We start from the raw sequence: 18763 nt of genomic DNA, 5'->3' as shown, positions 1-18763 counted from the left end.
GCTGAGGATTTCTTATCTGTGTATTGCCCATCTTTCTGGGGAGTGTCCTGATCACCCGATTATTGAAACCCAACATCTGCAACCAGTAAACCTCTCCACTGTACTCAGAGTATGTAGTATTCATAGACTATTACAGGCAGCTTCAAATCCATCATGCTCTTCCTTTTGCTTTGGCCTCTTTATTTCCCTTGCTCTCTTACTCCTCTAACTTGGGGGAGTTAGTCCCCATTTCTCCTTCTACTCCATCCCCTTTCACTACAGGCTCCTGCTCCTTCCCCCCAACGAGGAACTTCACACAAGTTCTTCCCCTGCACAGTTCCCACCCCACCATTAGGGTCCTTCACTGAAACTCCTCCCTCCTCCATACACAAGCCACACCCACTCAATTAGGCCCCTCCCCCAACCAGTCCCTTCCCTCTATTAAACCCCTCCACCTCCCTATACAAGCTCCACCCCCCCTCTGCTTTAAACCCCTTCCCCTCCAGTAGACCCCTCCCCCACTATCCTCATCCCCTCTGGCTGTGGAGAGAGATTCCCCCTGGATACCTCCCAGGCCAGTGAAATGGGGGCTAGATAATCCAGCTCCCCATTGCAGGCACCAGATAGACTACAAGGTTAGGGGCACAGAACATCTCCCACCTGCTTCCACTTGTGAGATACTCGGGAGAGCTGGGTACTCAGCCAGCTTCGCCCCAACACCATGTGGGGGAACCTGCTGTCACCCGCGGAGGTGGGCCAACCTATATTGCACCCTGGTCCCACAGTCCACTGGAGATATAAGTTGGAAGCTCCTTCATGGAGTTGTTAGCATGGATGTGATGCTGATATGGTTTACGGAGTCCCTCCGGTTGTTCTTTCTGTGGCAAGGAGATCCTGCTGCACGAGTATTTGCAGCCGGCCTGGTTGCAGTCCCTTTTCCATCTACTCCAGAACCTCCTGCCAAGGTCCCAACTGCACTTTCCCCCACACCTCTTCATTTGTTCACCCCCTATCCTTGGGGTCCTTCTCCTTGCCCTGGCTAAGATGGCCATCTATCCATTGAGGATAAGAAGGTTGGGCAGGGGTGGGTGTTCTTTGTGACTGTGGGGCTGACATACGTTTACTTGTCTGTTCCTGTCTCCAGGCAGAGTTCCTCTGGATGGCATCCACCAGCTCCCTGGACTCTTTCAAAGACCAATGGGCACTCTCTGGACTTCCCTGCTCGGCAGCCCTCTCTGGATCTCTGATTCTGAACCTTGTACCCACACGCTCTTCCTGTTTTCTCATTTGTTGACCTCTCCCCAGACTCAGGGAATCCCTCTGTCATCGTCCCCTCCCCGCTGCCCTGTAGAAGGGTGTGGTGGATGGATCCCCTTTGGGGGGACCTGCCTTGGACACAGGCCTGAAGCCAAGTGTGGGGGGACCTGCAGCCACCTGCGGTGGAAGGGGAGCCCTGGCAGGCCAGCCTCCACTGCACCCTGATCCCGCAGCCCACGGGTTATATGACTCCTTCAGCAGGGACATGGTTCACAGAGTGCCCTAATGCCTGCTCCATAGGCGGAGAGAGGGAGACCCTAATACTTCAGGCTGTGACCCCCAGACGTCTTCACCAGCCCCTCCCACCACCAGCTCCTTGGTTCTCATGGCCCCACAACACCCTCATTGGTCTGACCCACCGCCCGGCACCAGGCCCGGGTCAGGCAGCTCCGCAAGGCTGGGACTGCAGGGGCTGCTTCTGACCTCCACCCCGCAGGCTCCAGGGCGGCCTCTGACCTCCACCCCGCAGGCTCCAGGGCTACTTCTGACCTCCACCCCGCCCCCCACTAAGTCCCTCCCCCCCGCTCATGGGCTCAGTGGCTCCGCCCACTCAGCTGAGGGCGGGGCTTACGCCGGCCCCGCCCCAAGAACTTCGGCCCCGCACCCTTTGACCATAGAGACAAGAGGGAGGCAGGAACCAGAGCGTCATATCCCTCCCGCCAAGAGGCCATAGAGAAAAGGGAGATAGCGCGTCCCATCCACTCATTTCCTGTCTTTTTTTAAACTCCATAGAGAGGCGCGGGGTGCGGATAGAGCGTCCTGCAGGCACTGCAGATCGGGGGAGGGCGAGAGAATCGCACCATAGAGTATCGAGTCAATGAGGCTAGATCGCCTCGCAGGGCCTGCCGCGCAAAGAACTTTTCACCATAGAGCAAGCACTTCCGGTCAAATGTCCTTATACCATAGAGAGTGAGAGAGGGGATGAGCGTCTCGCATGCATTTCCGGTCACATGCCATTATACTATAGTGTTGGGGGATGGGGCGGGGATAGAGCGTCCGGCGGGCACTTCCGCTCAAAAGACCTTTTCCCCATAGAGTGGCGGAAGAGTGTCTCACTGCCACTTCCGGTCCCATGACCACATACCAGCATGGGGGAGCCCGCCTGTGGGGGATAGATTGTCTCGCAGCCACTTCCGGTGAAGAAAAAAAAAATCAAAAAAACCTCGCACACCATAGAGAGTAGTGGGCGGGGAGGGTAGAGCGTCCTTCGCAACACTGGGCTGGCTGGGGCAGCTGTCAGCTGGGTCCGGGGGAGCAGGAGGCTCCGGGGGCTCAGAGCCCTGAGGGGGACAGGGCCCTAGTGGGGGGAGGGGCTCAGGGCCCTGAGGGGGGGCAGGAGCTGGGGGGAGGAGAAGGAAGAAGCTCAGGACCCTGCTGGTGCCTGGGGCAGAGGGGGGCCTAGGATAAGTGGTAGGGATCAGGTTCCAGTGGGGGGCTCAGGATCCTGGAGGGGGGCTCAGAGCAGGGCTGGGGGCTCAGGGCAGGGGGCTCAGGGCAGGAGGCTCAGGACCCCACGGGGAAGGTGAGGGCTGCAGGCCCTGTTGGTGTAGAGGGTCCATGGCAGTAGCTGGGGAAGGCGGCTCCATGGGGGGCGCGGGCGGGCGGCCCAACGCGGTGGAGACACTGCAGGAGGAGGCCGTCTGTGCCATCTGCCTCGACTACTTCACCGACCCCGTCTCCATCGGCTGTGGCCACAACTTCTGCCGCGTCTGCATCACTCAACTCTGGGGAGGCGAGGAAGAGGGCGAGGGCCAAGCAGAGTACGAGGCTGCGGGGGACGACGTGGGGATGGGTGGTGAGGAGGATGACGTGGATGAGCTGGACGATGATGACAACGTAGAGTACAACGAGGAGGAAGAGGAGGGGGATGGGGATGACGTGGCTGAGGAGGAAGATGATATGTGGAGCGAGGAAGACGAGGACACCGACCTGTGGGACGACCCAGGGGAGGATGACATGTGGGAGGACGAGGTGGGAGATGAGCTCTTCTTCGAGGAGGACGATTACGATGAGGAGGTGATGGAGGAGGAGGACCTGGAGGAGGAGGAAGAAGAGCCGCTGCCACCGCCTCCCCCAGCAGCAGTGGCCACGCGACCTCGACACCCCCCAACTTTCACCTGCCCCCAGTGCCGCAAGACCTTCCCCCAGAGGAACTTCCGGCCCAACCTCCAGCTGGCCAATATGGTGCACATCATCCGACAGATGCACCCACACCCCCAGCGACTCGCATCACCAGCCGCTGGGACCTCGGCATCTGGGAGGTCTGGGAGTGTGGCAGGAGTGGCAGGGGAGCTGGAGAAAAGAGCCCTGTGTGAGAAACACCAGGAACCCCTCAAGCTCTTCTGTGAGGTGGACGAGCATGCCATCTGTGTGGTGTGCCGGGAATCCCGGAGCCACAAGCACCACAGCGTTGTCCCACTGGAGGAGGTGGTGCAGGATTACAAGGTATGAAGTCAGCAGCGTTGGTTTGGTAAAGGCTAGCTAGAGGCTGGTGGGTTGGGTTGAGTTGAGTTGGTTGCTTAACTGATGATAGTTGAGCGTGCATGGATCAGTGTTCACATTACACTCTCCATCAGTACCCAGCCCAAGCCAGGGAAGCTAATGGTCCAACCAGCAGACCAAATTCGGTGATGAATTTTGGTCACGTGCTACCCGAGGCATGTTGCGGCTACACTAAGAAGAAGTTGGGGGTTAGTTGGCTGGGAGGTGTTGGCTTGACCAGATGGTTTGAATAGGGGAGATTGCATTGGCTTGGTTTACAGAGGGATTGGGTTGGCAGTATGGCTTTGGTAAAGCTAGTTAGTGGCTGGGGTTATTGCGTTGCTTCAGTGAGGGAGTTGTGTTCACTTGGTGGCTGATGGTGGGTTGTGTGGTTGGCTGGGAGTTGCTGGCTTGATCAGGTGTTTACGCAGCTGGGTGTGATGGGGAGTTGGTTTGATCCGCAATGGGATGGGGTTGGCCGAATTGAGGCGTTTGGTAAGGCTGGTCAGAGACTGCTGGTGCTGGATTGCATTGGGATGGGCTAGATGGGAGCTGTTTGGTTGTTTTCCAGCTCCCACAGGTGTGTTTTCTGGGCCCTTCTCAGATCATAGGCAGCTTACATCAGGGGTGGGCAAACTATGGCCCAGGGGCCACATCCGGCCCTTCACATGTTTAGAGCCGGCCTTCGAGCTCCTGCCGGGGAGCAGGGTCTGGGGCTTGCCCTGCTCCACGTGTGCTGTGGCTCCATGCGGCTCCTGGAAGCAGCGGCATGTCCCCCCTCCAGCTCTTACGCTGGGGGCAGCCAGGGGGCTCCATATGTTGCCCCTGTCCCAAGCGCCAGCTCTGCAGCTCCCATTGGCCAGGAACCGCAGCCAATGGGAGCTGCAGGGGCAGCACCTGTGGAGGGGGCAGCGAGGAGAGCCGCCTGGCTGCGTCTCCACATAGAGGGGAGACATGCCGCTGCTTCTGGGAGTTGCTTGAGATAAGCGCCACCTAGAGCCTGCACCCCTGGCCCCCTCCTATGCCCCAACCCTCTGCCCTAGCCCTGATCCCCTTCCTGCCCTCTGAGCCCCTCGGTCCCAGCCCAGAGCACCCTCCTGCACCCCCAGCCCCACCCCAGAGCCCGCATCCCCAGATGGAGCCCTCACCCCCCCCGCACCCTAACCCCCTCCCCCAGTCCGCAACCCCCTCCCACACCCTGAACTCATTTCTGGCCCACCCCAGAGCCCTCAGCCCCCTCCCGCACCCCAGCCCCCAGTTTTGTGAGCATTCATGGGCTGCCATACAATTTCCATACCCAGATGTGGCCCTCGGGCCAAAAAGTTTGCCCGCCCCTGGCTTACGCTGTAAGGCCTCCCTCGTGGGAGGGGCTCTGTGCAGGCATTTCCCTGGAGTCAGCGCTGCCATCTAAATACCCGTAACACTCTGAACTTCAGTGTCTGGGTTCAACTGAAAAGCTTATTTCTGTGATCATTCACTCTTCCGGGCATTGTAGAAGAAGGAAGTCTGTAGAGGGCTTAAAACTCTGCCTGGAAATGTGGCAACTGCTAGTGTCGCGAGGGTGATCTGACCTTTTCAGTGGTATGAGTTGCTAGTTCTGGGGCATCTCCGCGGTCCCCGTACAGAGGTCACGCTGGGAAGAGGGACCCCATTCTGCAGAGCGTGCCACCCCACCCCTGCTTGTATCATCGCAGTGGGGGCAGACCCACGCTGCCCCTGGGATCCTTTCGCTGGAATGCAGACAGACCGATATCGGTGCAGCGCAGTGAGCTCGGGACTGCAGGTTTCTAATGTTGCTGTGGGTTGTGGTGGGCTTGGGCTTGCCTTTGGGATTTGGGGGGCTTTTTGGGAGGGAGGGGTGAAAATCGCAACCCTGGGGCAAGCCACCACAGGGAGAGGGGGCGCATGGGGCCTGTGGGGCTACACGTAGATGAAAATTTGTGGCTGGCTGGAGTAGTCCCACAAGCTGACATTGTCTCTTGGAGACTGTAAGTAGAGCCCTGCGTGAATACAAAATTTATATCCGCGGCTGCGGCTATCCGCAGAACTGCAGGGCTCTACCAGGAACCACAGCAGCGAAAGCAGCAGCATGTTTGGCCGCCGCTCGCAGGAGCTAGCACCCAGCCCAGGCAGCTCCTCCGGTATGGCTGTGCTGCCCCCAGCCCTGTCCACTGGAGCGAGCACCAGGCTCACCAGCAGCTGTCCCTGGTCGCGCGAGTGTGTGCAAGTGGCTTGAATGCTCCCGTCCACACAACGGTCTGTATTCCTGGTAGAGCCTTGCAGCTCCACGGATAACCACTTTATATCCACGGATATCCACATCTGCGGATATAAATTTTGTATCCGGGCAGGGCTCTAACCGTAAGCTGTTTGGGGTAGGGGCTGCCTTTTTGTTACGTTTGTACAGCACCTAGCGCAATGGTGTCCTGATCCCTGGCTGGAGCTCCTAGGTGCTGCCACAGATAAAAACATAAATACTTATAAAAGTTATAGCTAACACCCTAGTCCTGCAAAGAGTGACTAGCCCCTGCTGAGTTCGGGGGGGCTACATATCTGTGTAAAATTACCCTCATAAGTGTTTTCAGGATGAAGGCCTAATATTCCTGTAACTAGAAGAGATTGGTTCTCGTCTCAGCTTTTCCTGTGTGCAATGGACAGCACTGTGTGGATTGCCAGTTCCATGGCGGGCCCTCTGTATAATTAGTCCTTTTTCTGTTTGTTGGGGGGCTTTTCCACAGCAGCAGGGATGGGAAAAACACTCGTTAAAAGGGAAGGAAAAAACAAAACCAGGAAACTGTTATCAAAACACCTGGGTTGAAGCAGGGCAAGGAGAGTTTTTAAACGGACCCCAGACTGGCTTTTGTAACGAGGCTTAAAGTGCGTTTGCAGTGTTGTTGTAGCTGTGTCGGTCCCAGGATACTAGAGAGACAAGGAGAGTGAGGTCATATCTTTCATTGGACCAACTTGTGTTACATCAGACTGGTATAACTGTGATGTAAGTGTAGACCTGGCCTACACTAAACATTTCAGTCGACCCAGCTACGTCGCTTGGGGTGTGAAAAATCCACCCCTCTGAGCGATGTGGGTAAGCTGGCCTGATCCCTGGTGTAGGCAGCGCTCGGTTGACGGAATTCTTCCTTCGACCTAGCTACCTCCTCTGAAGGAGTGGAGGACCTATGCTGACGGGCGAACCCCTCCTATCGGCGTAGGCAGCGTCTACGCCGAAGCGCTGCGCTGGAGCATTTCAAGTGTAGACAAGCCCTAAGTGCGTGCAACCACAGCTCAGGTTTCAACCTGTTGCGATGTTACTGTCCTGCCCACGCCCTCTCTAGTCCTCCAGCAAAACCAGAATAGTCCAGGCTGGAGTCTCTCCAGATTTCGTGAGTCTGAATATTACAGCAGTGCCTGGAAGCTCCAGCTGATGGCAGCCCTGTTGTTCTAGGTTCTGTATGTGCAGGTGGGGAGTTGCAGAGAGCTGAGGGCCAGAGAAATCGAGTGGCTTGCTCTAGGTCACACAGAGTTTGCGACAGAGCCAGGAATTGACCCCAGGTTTCCTGCTCTGCTGCTCCTACCTGTTAGACCATGCTGCCTCCTGGTCCACTGAAGCCAGACTATGTTTATTGTTTTTTCTTTGTAGATGAAACTCCAGGGCCACCTGGATCCGCTGAAGAAGAAGCTGGATGCGGTTCTGAAACAGAAATCAAGCGAAGAGGAGAAAATTACTGAGCTGAAGGCAGGTGCCAGGCTCCCCCTCCCCACCACCTGTGCTCTCCACCCCGACCAGGGATTGCATGGTTCAGGGGGGTTCTCAACTTGAGGGTCAGGTGATGAGAGGTTACGTCCATCCTGCTCTTCCATTGTTGCCGCATATCTCCTTGGTGTCTCTTCTTCTTCCCTTTCTGCAGCCACTCCTAAGTCTCACCTCCCTTGAGATTCCTATCTCCTTCCCTATTCCAGCTGCTCAGATGATCAGCACTGAAATAGTTATTGAAGCGTTGTCACTGACCTATTAGAGCTGATGCCTCAGTGAGGCGGACAGGGGAGTTCACTCTCCTCTGAGCTATTGGTTCAGACTCATGCCTGCAGACTCAGGCAGATGTCACTCACGCTCGGGTCACATTCAGCAGGTTTTCTTGACAACCGCAAGGGCTAGAGACTTCTTTTTTTTTTTTTTTCCCTTCTTTTTAATGGAAGCTGAGATACTGGCCAATCTGACCATGTCATGCAGGCGTTGGTAGAGTTAATGTCATGACTCATTTATTGTTTAACAGATAACTCTTCTAAGTGCCCTAAAATCCACTCACTGACTCAGCTTTTTTTACAATTTGCTGTGCTGTGTGGGGATGGTGGGGTAGGGTTAGTGATCCAAATTTGGGGTCATTTAAGCACAGGATTCCTGATATACAGCCTCCCCAAAAGTCATGTGATATCAAAGTCCTCTGGTTCGCCTAAGGCAGTGGTTCCCAAACTTTTTAGTAAGGTGACCCACCAACTGTTTATATCTTTTTGTATCCCTTCTTCCCTCCTGCTCCCCACTCTTCCAGCCCCTTTGCTCTGGCCTCCCAGCCCTGCCCCCTTCTGGGGGGGAGAGGAGCAGTGACCGGGTGACCCACCTGGACCCTTCCCATGACCCACAGTTCGGGAAACACTGATCTAAGAGGGTTTTTATTGCACACTTAAATAAACCATGTGAGCTGGATCCCCCCATATCTGGCATCCCCACTGTAGACTGCTGTACCTTATCTGTAGCATGCTGCCAAAGATAACCACTCTGTGTTTCCACATACGCGCCTTCCATGGATTTTGTAGCTGTGTCTGCACTAGGAAACCTTACTGCAGAGCCCTGCAGGGGACTGTTTTTTTAAATCCTGCTCCTTTCCCGCAACATCCACTTACACATTGTCTCTTGCATTTTTATCCTGCTCCCATCTGCAAAAACTTGGATCCTGCAAATCCCGCAAGAGAGACAGATTCCCCTATGCTCCTTTAATAAAAAAAAAAAGTCAGTTAACATAAATGGAATTCAGACACAATTTTTACCATTAAAGAATAAAATAAATCTTGCTTAAGCCATGTAAAAAAAAAAAAAAAAAGCTTTAACTCCTGTTATAATAGACATCAAATCTCTTTCTATCCCTGCCTTAAATTTAAGTCTTAAAACCTTTATTTAAAAAAGAAAAGAAAAAAACTTGCTTTACGTGGCTGAAATTCTGTTTATAAGAACATAAGAACGTCCAGGCTGGGTCAGACCAAAGGTCCATCTAGCCCAGTATCCTGTCTGCTGACAGTGGCCAATGCCAGGTGCTCCAGAGGGAACGGACAGAACAGGCAATCATCCAGTGATCCATCCCATGTCACCCATTCTCAGCTTCTGGCAAATTGACGAAAGATTGAGCGTTTTCCCGCAAATCACAGCATTCTGGGGTTTTCTGCCCACCCAATCCCGTCTGCACCAAAGTGCATTCTACTCGCTATTATGGCAGCGGGTCCTGTAGGAACCTCGGGATCCCAGTCCCACTGCAGGGCTCTACCTTACAGGAAGATTCCCACCAGTCCCGCACCGGCTGAACTAGCCGGAGCCCAGTGCGGATTAGGCTTTGGCAGCCAGGCTGGACTTTGCCATTGTTAGCAGGTTTAACAGGCCAAGAGCTGCCCAGCCTGTGGCTACATGTAGCTCAGCTGGGCTAGTGTTAGACATGCACTAGGGGATTTTACCCCACTGCTCTTTGGCAAGGACAGACTATAGTGTTGGCTTCGCTCTGCTGACACTCTCCAAATATTCCCCTGCAGGTGGAGTGATGCCCTAGGACGGGTCACTTAACAGGGGTTGAACCAGGGACTTTGGGGCCAGCTGCCCGGGCTGGATAAGCAGTGGGTGGCCCAGGCAGGCAGGAGGTCGGGGCGGAGCTGTGTCTAACTCTTCCCCTCGCTGCTCCAGAACAAGATGAAGCTGGAGATCAAGGAGTTCGAGTCGGACTTCGAGCTGCTGCACCAGTTCCTGATCGGGGAGCAGGTGCTGCTGCTGCACCAGCTGGAGGAGCGCTACGAGGCGCTGCTGGCCCGCCAGAGCAGCAACATTAGCCAGTTGGAGGAGCAGGGCGCCACCCTCGGGCGCCTCATCGCTGAGGCTGAGGACAAGAGCAGGCAGGACGGGCTGCAGCTGCTCAAGGTGAGAGCCCTCAGCGCACAATCTCATGTCTGCCCCCCACACCCTCTCAGCCCTGGTCTGTCATCCTCAGATCCTTTCCAGATCCCTGCTGGAATGAAAATGAAATATTTGGACCCTTTCCACAGCCTGGGAGAGTGTTTGCGTGCGGGGAAGGTTGAGAGGGGGACACCGGCCGGCAGGGAGACCAAGCTTCAAGTCCTTGATTTGGGTTATGATCTGGAACAAAAAACTGTTCTGACTCAGAGCAGGGGACTTGAACCTGTTCTGCTCCCACGTCCCAGGCCAACACTATTTTTATCTCTCTCTGTCCCCAAGGGACACTTCGTTGAAACCAATACGTCCCCGGCTTCAAAACAGCATGTTCCGGTGAAATCAAATTGCGCCGAAAATGTTCCCCACCCAGCTGTACTTAGGGGGAGACGTCCAAGGGCACAGATGGCAACGCCCACTGAAAAGCACCTCGCTCAACTCCGCTGTATGCCTTAGGCATATACGTCAGGGGTGGTTTTCTAACTTCAAGGACGTGATTAGTCCCCCTGACTGCAATGGGGTCACTCCCACACGCAAAGCGAGGGAGGTGCTCAAAGATCTAGCTGAGTCGTGGCTGATCAAAGTGTTTTATGAGACCTGGAGGTGTTTGTCGCTGGCTTGTTAGTAATCTTTTTCTCTTTTCTTCTCACTCTTCTCAGGACATCAAAGACACCTTCATCAGGTCAGTCCCGAGCTAATTCTGTTGATACACCTGTTGCTACAGGAAGGAAACCGATTGCTTTTAAGAATGTTGTGTTGTAGAAATGTGGAAATGCTCTATGATGTCACTTGTTGAAACTGACTAGCCATGGTTAGCACTGAAGGAAAGTGATCTCTAGCTCTTCTAGAGTGCGTTTTGTCAATAGATCACAAAGCACTTTGCAAAGGAGGACAGTCTCATTTTCCCCATATTACAGATGGGGCAACTGAGGCATGGGGGTGTGTGGGGGAGTGACTTGCCTAGCAGGGCAGCAGCAGAGCTGGGAATAGAGCCCACGTCTCCTGAGTCTCGCTAGGAGAGTTTATTCCTAGGCCACACTGCTTCCTCTGCACACTATAGATCTTAACCCAGTGTCCTGGTTGGCTTTAAACATCTCTGGTGTCCCCACAATGCAGTTACAGTAATGGCAGCTAGACTTCTGTGTAGCCTAGACTTGACCGCAAAGAGAGTGGAAAGTTACCCAAGAGAACAGTTGATTTGAGGCAGTCGTGCCAGATGTATTGACGTGACCTATTTACTCAGCCCCCATGACGGGTCCTGAGTCAAGCTTTCGTTCTAAACCAGATCCCAGCCGTTGCGGCTGCAAAGAGAAACTCTCAAACATGAACCAAAGTGGCATTGTTTTAGGCCCAGTGTATGCTAGCAAAGGGTTTGCCAGTATAGCTATACTAACAAAGCCACCTAGTGGAGATGCAGTTTCTCCAGGCAAAAGAGTATAGCTTATTTTGGTTCCCCGAACAAAATACCAGCACAAGGATTCTTATGCTGAGACTTGGTCTACACCAGGGCTTTTGTCGGTAGAGAAATGTCGTACAAAAAATCGCATCCCTAACTGAATTTACTATAGCAGCCAAAATTTCTAGTGTAGATCTGGCCTCAGACTGCGTGAAACGGGTCAGGGGCCACCTCTCCCCATTTACATCACGCTGTATTAACTCTGGAATCGAATTATGGTGCTTCAAGGAGCAGTCTTCGAAACAGATTTGGTCATTATTACTAGCGGGTCACACGCGGTCCGAACATTGTAGACCGTGTCCATGGACTGTAGTTAAAGATGTTACTTGTGTCTCTGTGCAGACTTCTCTGATCTTAGGTACTGTTAGGTCATTTGTGTTAGAGTTAGAGACCCACTGCGTTGGATGTGGTAGCCGTGCGTAATGGGTAAAGCTGGTGAGAAAATGTTTTTTCTCGTGGGAATGTTTTCTTATGGAAAATTTGAATACCAGAAAACTCAATTTGGAAGTGCTGCCCCAGTGGCTCATGGGAGTTTAGTTCAGCTGCCTCATGCTCCCCTTCTCCTGTATAGGCTGGCGTTCCTGGTCACACTTCATCTCCCATGATGCACCACAGGCTCTCCTTTTGGAGAGGGGAGGTGGTACATCATGCTCAGGGACTCTCCCGATGCATCATGGGGGATGTAGTCTGCCTGGGAACCCAGCCAGTAAAGGAGAAGGGAGACATGAGGCAATTGAATTACAACTCCCAGGAGGCCCTGCGGCATTCTAAGCCAAATTGAAATATTCGAGGGTGGTCTGGTTTTGGGTGAAAAAAATCAAAATCTTCTGCAGAAAGGAGACAAGAAAATTGCTTATCAAAAACCTACATTTCTGTTGCAAAAGAGCTTTGACAGAAGATTGTCGGCCCACCCCCACAGTGAGAGACTTTCTGTCCCTGGAGCTTACGGTCTAAAGAGACAGAGGAGGGAAACTAACCTCCCCAGGGTCGTTGAGCGAGACAGCGGCAGAGCCTGAGACCTGTTCAGTGCTCTGCCTACTAGGCCACGCTTCCCACTACACCCAGCCCTTGACTCACTGCTGTGTTCCCTTTGCCAGGTGCGAGAGCGTCAAATTCCAGGAGCCGGAGACCGTGCCGGTAGACGTGGGGAAGAAATACCGCAATTACTTCCTGCAGGACGTGGTGATGAGGAAGATGGAGAAGGTCTTCAGGAAAGTCCCTCAAGGTAAAGCAAGGTTAGCGGACCGGGGAGAGCCAGGGCTCTGTTTACACTGACGTCCTGTGTGTGTGGAGCTGTACAGCGCAGGCGGCTGTAGCACTCGCTCACAACTCTGTCCTGACCTACATCCCCCTGCTGGCCCAGCCCTGGGCTCCCCCAGTGCACACGATTGCTGGTTCTCCTCTATCCCAACCCACAGCCCTCACCTGCTGTCCCAGCCCTGGGCTCCCCCAGTGCACACGATTGCTGGTTCTCCTCTATCCCAACCCACAGCCCTCACCTGCTGTCCCAGCCCTGGGCTCCCCCAGTGCACACGATTGCTGGTTCTCCTCTATCCCAACCCACAGCCCTCACCTGCTGGCCCAGCCCTGGGCTCCCCCAGTGCACACGATTGCTGGTTCTCCTCTATCGCAACCCACAGCCCTCACCTGCTGGCCCAGCCCTGGGCTCCCCCAGTGCACACGATTGCTGGTTCTCCTCTATCCCAACCCACAGCCCTCACCTGCTGGCCCAGCCCTGGGCTCTGCCCCCCAAACTCCAGGCTCTGCCAGTGCCCAGCCATCCCAGCCACTTGGTTTCCCATGCAGCTCTGCTAATGCACTGCAGTCCTGACTCACAGCCCCCTATCCTGCCAGCCTTAGGCTCCTGCCCGGCTCTGCTGGTGCCCCTCAATCCTGACCCACAGCCTGCTGCTATCCTGTCCCTGAGCTCACCGTGCTCCTGGCACTGGCAGTCTGCAGCAGCTCTTTGTTGCTCAGGAGGAGGATGCCCCCTACTGGACAACCAGTGCCAGTGCTGGGAGCAGCTCCCAGCCAGTAGTAATAAATATAAACCTAGCACTGGAGGCTTGCTGATTGGCCTATGGCGTGTCACATGATGAGGTAAGGCCTTGGCTCTCGATGCAGGGAAAGCAGAGGGAGGTCTCAAATACCAAGCCTACTGTTTATTTGTATTATCTCAGTGCCTGAGACGTGAGTTGAGATCAGGGCCCCGTTGTGCCAGGTGCTGCACAGACACACAGGGAGAGACAGTCCCTGCCCCAGCTGAGATCAGGGCCCCGTTGTGCCGGGTGCTGCACAGACACACAGGAAGAGAGAGTCCCTGCTCCAGCTGAGATCAGGGCCCCGTTGTGCCGGGTGCTGCACAGACACACAACGAGACAGTCCCTGCCCCAGCTGAGATCAGGGCCCCGTTGTGCCGGGTGCTGCACAGACACACAGGGAGAGAGAGTCCCTGCTCCAGCTGAGATCAGGGCCCCGTTGTGCCGGGTGCTGCACAGACACACAGCGAGAGACAGTACTCACAGTCTAAATAGATGAGACAGGGTGGGAAGGGAAACGGAGGCCGTACCTTGCCCAGGGTCAGCTGAGAATAGATCCCAGGTTTCCTGACACTCAGCACAGAGTTGAGTTCACTGGATCATGCTGCCCCCCTAACCCTAACTCTCCTGACTGTGTGTGGGTCTCTTTCCTTAGCTGACGTGACCCTGGACCCCGACACGGCCCACCCTCACCTGAGCCTGTCCCTGGATCGCCGGAGCGTGAAGCTGGGCGACCGTCGCCAGGACCTACCCGACAACCCCAAGCGCTTCGACTCCGACTACTGCGTGCTGGGCTCTCAGGGCTTCAGCACGGGGCGCCACTACTGGGAGGTGGAGGTGGGGGGCCGGCGGGGCTGGGCAGTGGGGGCGGCCCGGGAGACGGCCCGGCGGAAGGAGAAGACGGGTGGCCCCTACCAGAAGCGGGAGATCTGGTGCGTGGGTGCCAACGGGAAAAAGTACCAGGCGCTGACGGCCACGGAGCAGACAGCGCTGCCCCCTGGGGAGAAGCTCCGGCGCTTTGGGGTCTACCTGGACTACGAGCGGGGTCAGCTGTGCTTCTACAACGCCGAGAACATGGCCCACATCCACACTTTCAATGCCACCTTCCGCGAGCGCATCTTCCCCTTCTTCCGCATCCTGGCCAAGGGCACACGCATCAAGATCTGCACCTGACCCGCTTCCCCGCTGCCTCGGGCCTCCTCCCCCGCTGGGTCCCTCCCACCATTGCACGGATCCTCCCCACCCTGTCCCAGGATCCGGCACCGCACAGAGGGCTGGGGGAGGCCGCCTCAGCCGGCCTGACATTCCAAAGCCTGCCTCGTCCCTTTGCGTTGCTCTGTTTTGAAGTGTGAGGGCAGGGGAGGGATTGGTTCCGGGGATGACGGGTGGGTTTTCATGCTGCTGTCAGGCGATCCCCCCCCTCCTGTCCGATGCACAATGTGTGAATTGCTCTTGCCGTACCACTGTAACCTCCCCCCGATCTGTCCCTCTGCCATCACGCTGTAGTGCCCCGGTGCTCCTGCAAAACCCTTGCTCGTGTCTGTAGGCTGAGCAGGCGGAGGTGAGCGACTTCACGGAAGATCTAGGCCCCAGACTTGGCGAGGGAGCTCTGAGCATCCCTGGAAGCGCTGGCCCCCTGCTCTGTCCCGTAATGACTCAAGCTCCCAAGGGACTTGGCCACCCAGATCTCATTGAATTTCCTTTGGCCCTGTTGGAAGAATTCCAGCCATCCAACTTCCCCCCCCCTCACTTCCTGGTGGCATTTGGAGCTAGTTCCAGACCATCTTCTCTCTTCTTCCACAGGCACAAGACTCCATTGCTCTCTGCCCAGTCCGATAATGCTGCCTTCCCTTCCCTGCTGGTGTTCAGACCAAGATCCAGCCCTGCAAAAACATTGCTTCCCCCCGCCCCTTGTGTCCAGCCTCCAGAGTCCAGTGCTTTCCACCCAGAACCATCCCAGTGTCCATCTGTCCTCTAGTTCTTCCCCACAACAGTCCTCTTGTCTGCCGGTCTTGGTCCCCAGGTCTTCTCCAGAACCATCAGGCACCAGGTCTTCTCCAGAACCATCACGCGTGCTCCTGAATCTCTCTTCCACATTGTCACCACCCTTCGTGGCCCTGGACATTGCATTTATTCGTGGACGTCCAAAACAGCCTGTGGTACTGAGGCAAATGGGGCAACTTCCTCCCTAAGCTGAGATGCTACAAGAGAATCACTGGCTAAAATGTCTGGACGTGCAAGAATCATGTGAGATGCTTTCATTGCGAGCCCTGTTGTTCTGGAAATCCTAGGCCGCCTCCAGCACTCTCTGAGGGTTGGGTATTTATTTTAATTGTTCTCTGAGCTGTTCTCCTCCCCCCCACCTCCCCCGGTCGCTGTCCAGTTTCCAGCAAACCATCCCTCTCCCCACTGGAAAGACACTGCTGTGTGTTGAGGTTTGGTTGGTTGTTTTTCTGTTGATGTTACAAAGCTAGTTTGAAATATTTTTGGCTAAACCAAGAATTAAATGGAGATTTAGTTTTTTGAAATGTTATAATAATAATTAATAATAAAGAGAAGATTGTACAGTTTAGTCTCTGCCTCTTCAGTCCCACCTTGGCTGGAGCTGGTGGAAGGGTAAAATCCAAAACGGGGTTTTGGAAAGGATGTTGAATTTGTTTCAAAGGCTACAAAAATAATTCTTCTGCTCTACTCCGCACTGATAAGGCCTCAACTGGAGTATTGTGTCCAGTTCTGGGCACCACATTTCAAGAAAGATGTGGACAAATTGAAGAAAGTCCAGAGAAGAGCAACAAAAATTATTAAAGGTCTGGAAAACATGACCTGTGAGGGTAGATTGAAAAAATTGGGGTGGTTTAGTTTGGAGAAGAGAAGACTGAAGGGGGACATGACACTTTTCATGTACATAAAAGGTTACAAGGAGGAGGGAGAAAAATTGTTCTCCTTAACCTCTGAGGATAGGACAAGAAGCAATGGGCTTAAATTGCAGTAAGAGAAATTTAGATTGGACATTAGGAAAAAGTTCCTAACAGGGTGGTTAAGCACTGGAATAAATTGCCTAGGGAGGTCGTGGAATCTCCATCATTGGAGATTTTTAAGAGCAGGTTGGACAAAGACCTGTCAGGGATGGTCTAGAATTAGGGAGAAGGTGAACTCTTTCCCTTCAAGGGGTAGCAATACAAGTGGGTAGGTAGAGTCTACAGCTCGCTCATAACAATATCACAAAGCTGTCCACATTTGTCATGGGGGGGGGGCTGATTACCCCACCATCAGTCTTTCTGTAGTAATCAGAGATTGGTTTAAGGCCTGCAGCCTCTCTTCCAGCATTTCAGAGTGGTAGCCATGTTAGTCTGTATCAGCAAAAACAACAAGGAGTCCTTTTGGCACCTTAGAGACTAACTAATTTATTTGGGCATAAGGTTTTGAGGGCTAAAACCCACTTCATCAGATGCATGGAGTGGAAAATACAGTAAACAAACTATATATTCTAGCACATGAAAAGATGGGAGTTGCCTCACCAAGTCGGGGGGTAGTGCTAATGAGCCAATTCAATTACGGTGGAAGTGAGCATCAGCTGTTCTAACTGAATATTCAAGTTATCTGCATAAATAGCCACTCCTTTTTTAAAAAAAAATCTTGCTGAATTCTTGGCTTCAACCACTCCCCGTGGTAACAAATTCCATAGTCTAATCCCACGTGGTGCAGAACAAGTGTGTCCTTTTTATCAGTTGTTCACTGGCCACCTTTCGCTTTCATTGAATGCCTCCTTTGCGCTTGTCTTATGAGACAGAGAGAACAGAAATTCCTGCTCTCCTTCCTCTAACCAGTCCCATATTGTATAGACTCTGTCTCTTTTCTAAAGCCCTGTCTTTTCAGTCTCTCGTCACGGGAGAGTTTTCTGGACACCGGATGAGCCTCATTGCCCTTCTCTAAATCAGTCCTCTCCAATCCTGCAATGAAGATACTTAATATTTAACACAGTGGTTCTCCGCCAAGGGTACGTGTACCCCTGGGGGTACTCAGAGGTGTTCCAGGGGGTACATCAACTCCTAGGGATATTAGCCTAGTTTTACAACAGGCAACATAAAAAACACTAGCAAAGTCAGTACAAACTAAAATTTCAGATTTCAGAGTAGCAGCCGTGTTAGTCTGTATCCACAAAAAGAACAGGAGTACTTGTAGCATCTTAGAGACTAACAAATTTATTAGAGCATAAGCTTTCGTGGACTACAGCCCACTTCTTCGGATGCATACAGAGTGGAATAAATATTGGAGATATATATATATACACACATACAGAGAGCATAAACAGGTGGGAGTTGTCTTACCAATTCTGAGAGACCAATTAAGTAAGAGGAAAAAAAACTTTTGAAGTGATAATCAAGATAGCCCAGTACAGACAGTTTGATAAGAAGTGTGAGAATACTTACAAGGGGAAATAGATTCAATGTTTGTAATGGCTCAGCCATTCCCAGTCCTTATTCAATCCTTTGTTGATTGTGTCTAGTTTGCATATCAATTCCAGCTCAGCAGTCTCTCGTTGGAGTCTGTTTTTGAAGTTTTTCTGTTGTAATATAGCCACCCGCAGGTCTGTCACTGAATGACCAGACAGGTTAAAGTGTTCTCCCACTGGTTTTTGAGTATTATGATTCCTGATGTCAGATTTGTGTCCATTAATTCTTTTGCGTAGAGACTGTCCGGTTTGGCCAATGTACATGGCAGAGGGGCATTGCTGGCACATGATGGCATATATCACATTGGTAGATGTGCAGGTGAACGAGCCCCTGATGGTATGGCTGATGTGATTAGGTCCTATGATGATGTCACTTGAATAGATATGTGGACAGAGTTGGCATCGGGCTTTGTTACAAGGATAGGTTCCTGGCTCAGTGGTTTTGTTCAGTGATGTGTGGTTGCTGGTGAGTATTTGCTTTAGGTTGGGGGGTTGTCTGTAAGCGAGGACAGGTCTGTCTCCCAAGATCTGTGAGAGTCACTGAACAAAACCACTGAGCCAGGAACCTATCCTTGTAACAAAGCCCGATTCAAGTGACATCATCATAGGACCTAATCACATCAGCCATACCATCAGGGGCTCGTTCACCTGCACATCTACCAATGTGATATATGCTATCATGTGCCAGCAATGCCCCTCTGCCATGTACATTGGCCAAACCGGACAGTCTCTACGCAAAAGAATTAATGGACACAAATCTGACATCAGGAATCATAATACTCAAAAACCAGTGGGAGAACACTTTAACCTGTCTGGTCATTCAATGACAGACCTGCGGG

At 53.2% G+C, this 18763-nt stretch overlaps 1 protein-coding gene across 2 annotated transcripts; it reads left to right on the top strand.

Moving 5' to 3' along the window:
• The first annotated feature begins 2357 nt into the window (after positions 1–2357).
• TRIM41 (tripartite motif containing 41) lies at positions 2358–16043 on the top strand. Of its 2 annotated transcripts, XM_042842883.2 has the most exons (7): positions 2358–3741; positions 7415–7510; positions 9716–9946; positions 10636–10658; positions 12530–12657; positions 14127–14516; positions 15275–16043. In XM_042842883.2, exons 1-7 carry the CDS (start codon positions 2854–2856, stop codon positions 15661–15663), a joined length of 2145 nt encoding a protein of 714 aa, XP_042698817.2. In that variant the 5' UTR covers positions 2358–2853; the 3' UTR covers positions 15664–16043. The 2 variants fall into 2 exon arrangements, with proteins under 2 accessions (XP_042698817.2, XP_005286766.2); XM_005286709.5 differs by having other exon boundaries at positions 14127–16043.
• The last annotated feature ends 2720 nt before the right edge of the window (positions 16044–18763 follow it).

This window comes from Chrysemys picta, chromosome 12 (genome assembly GCF_011386835.1).
Source record: "Chrysemys picta bellii isolate R12L10 chromosome 12, ASM1138683v2, whole genome shotgun sequence".
Lineage (NCBI taxonomy): Eukaryota > Metazoa > Chordata > Testudines > Emydidae > Chrysemys > Chrysemys picta.
This window is presented reverse-complemented; position numbering and strand designations above follow the sequence as displayed.

Coding starts and splice junctions, on each gene's coding strand:
- TRIM41 (XM_042842883.2), top strand. CDS start 2,854: ATGGCAGTAGCTGGGGAAGGCGGCTCCATGGGGGGCGCGGGCGGGCGG. Junction 7,511..9,715: donor AGAAAATTACTGAGCTGAAG/GCAGGTGCCAGG, acceptor TCGCTGCTCCAG/AACAAGATGAAGCTGGAGAT. Junction 9,947..10,635: donor ACGGGCTGCAGCTGCTCAAG/GTGAGAGCCCTC, acceptor CACTCTTCTCAG/GACATCAAAGACACCTTCAT.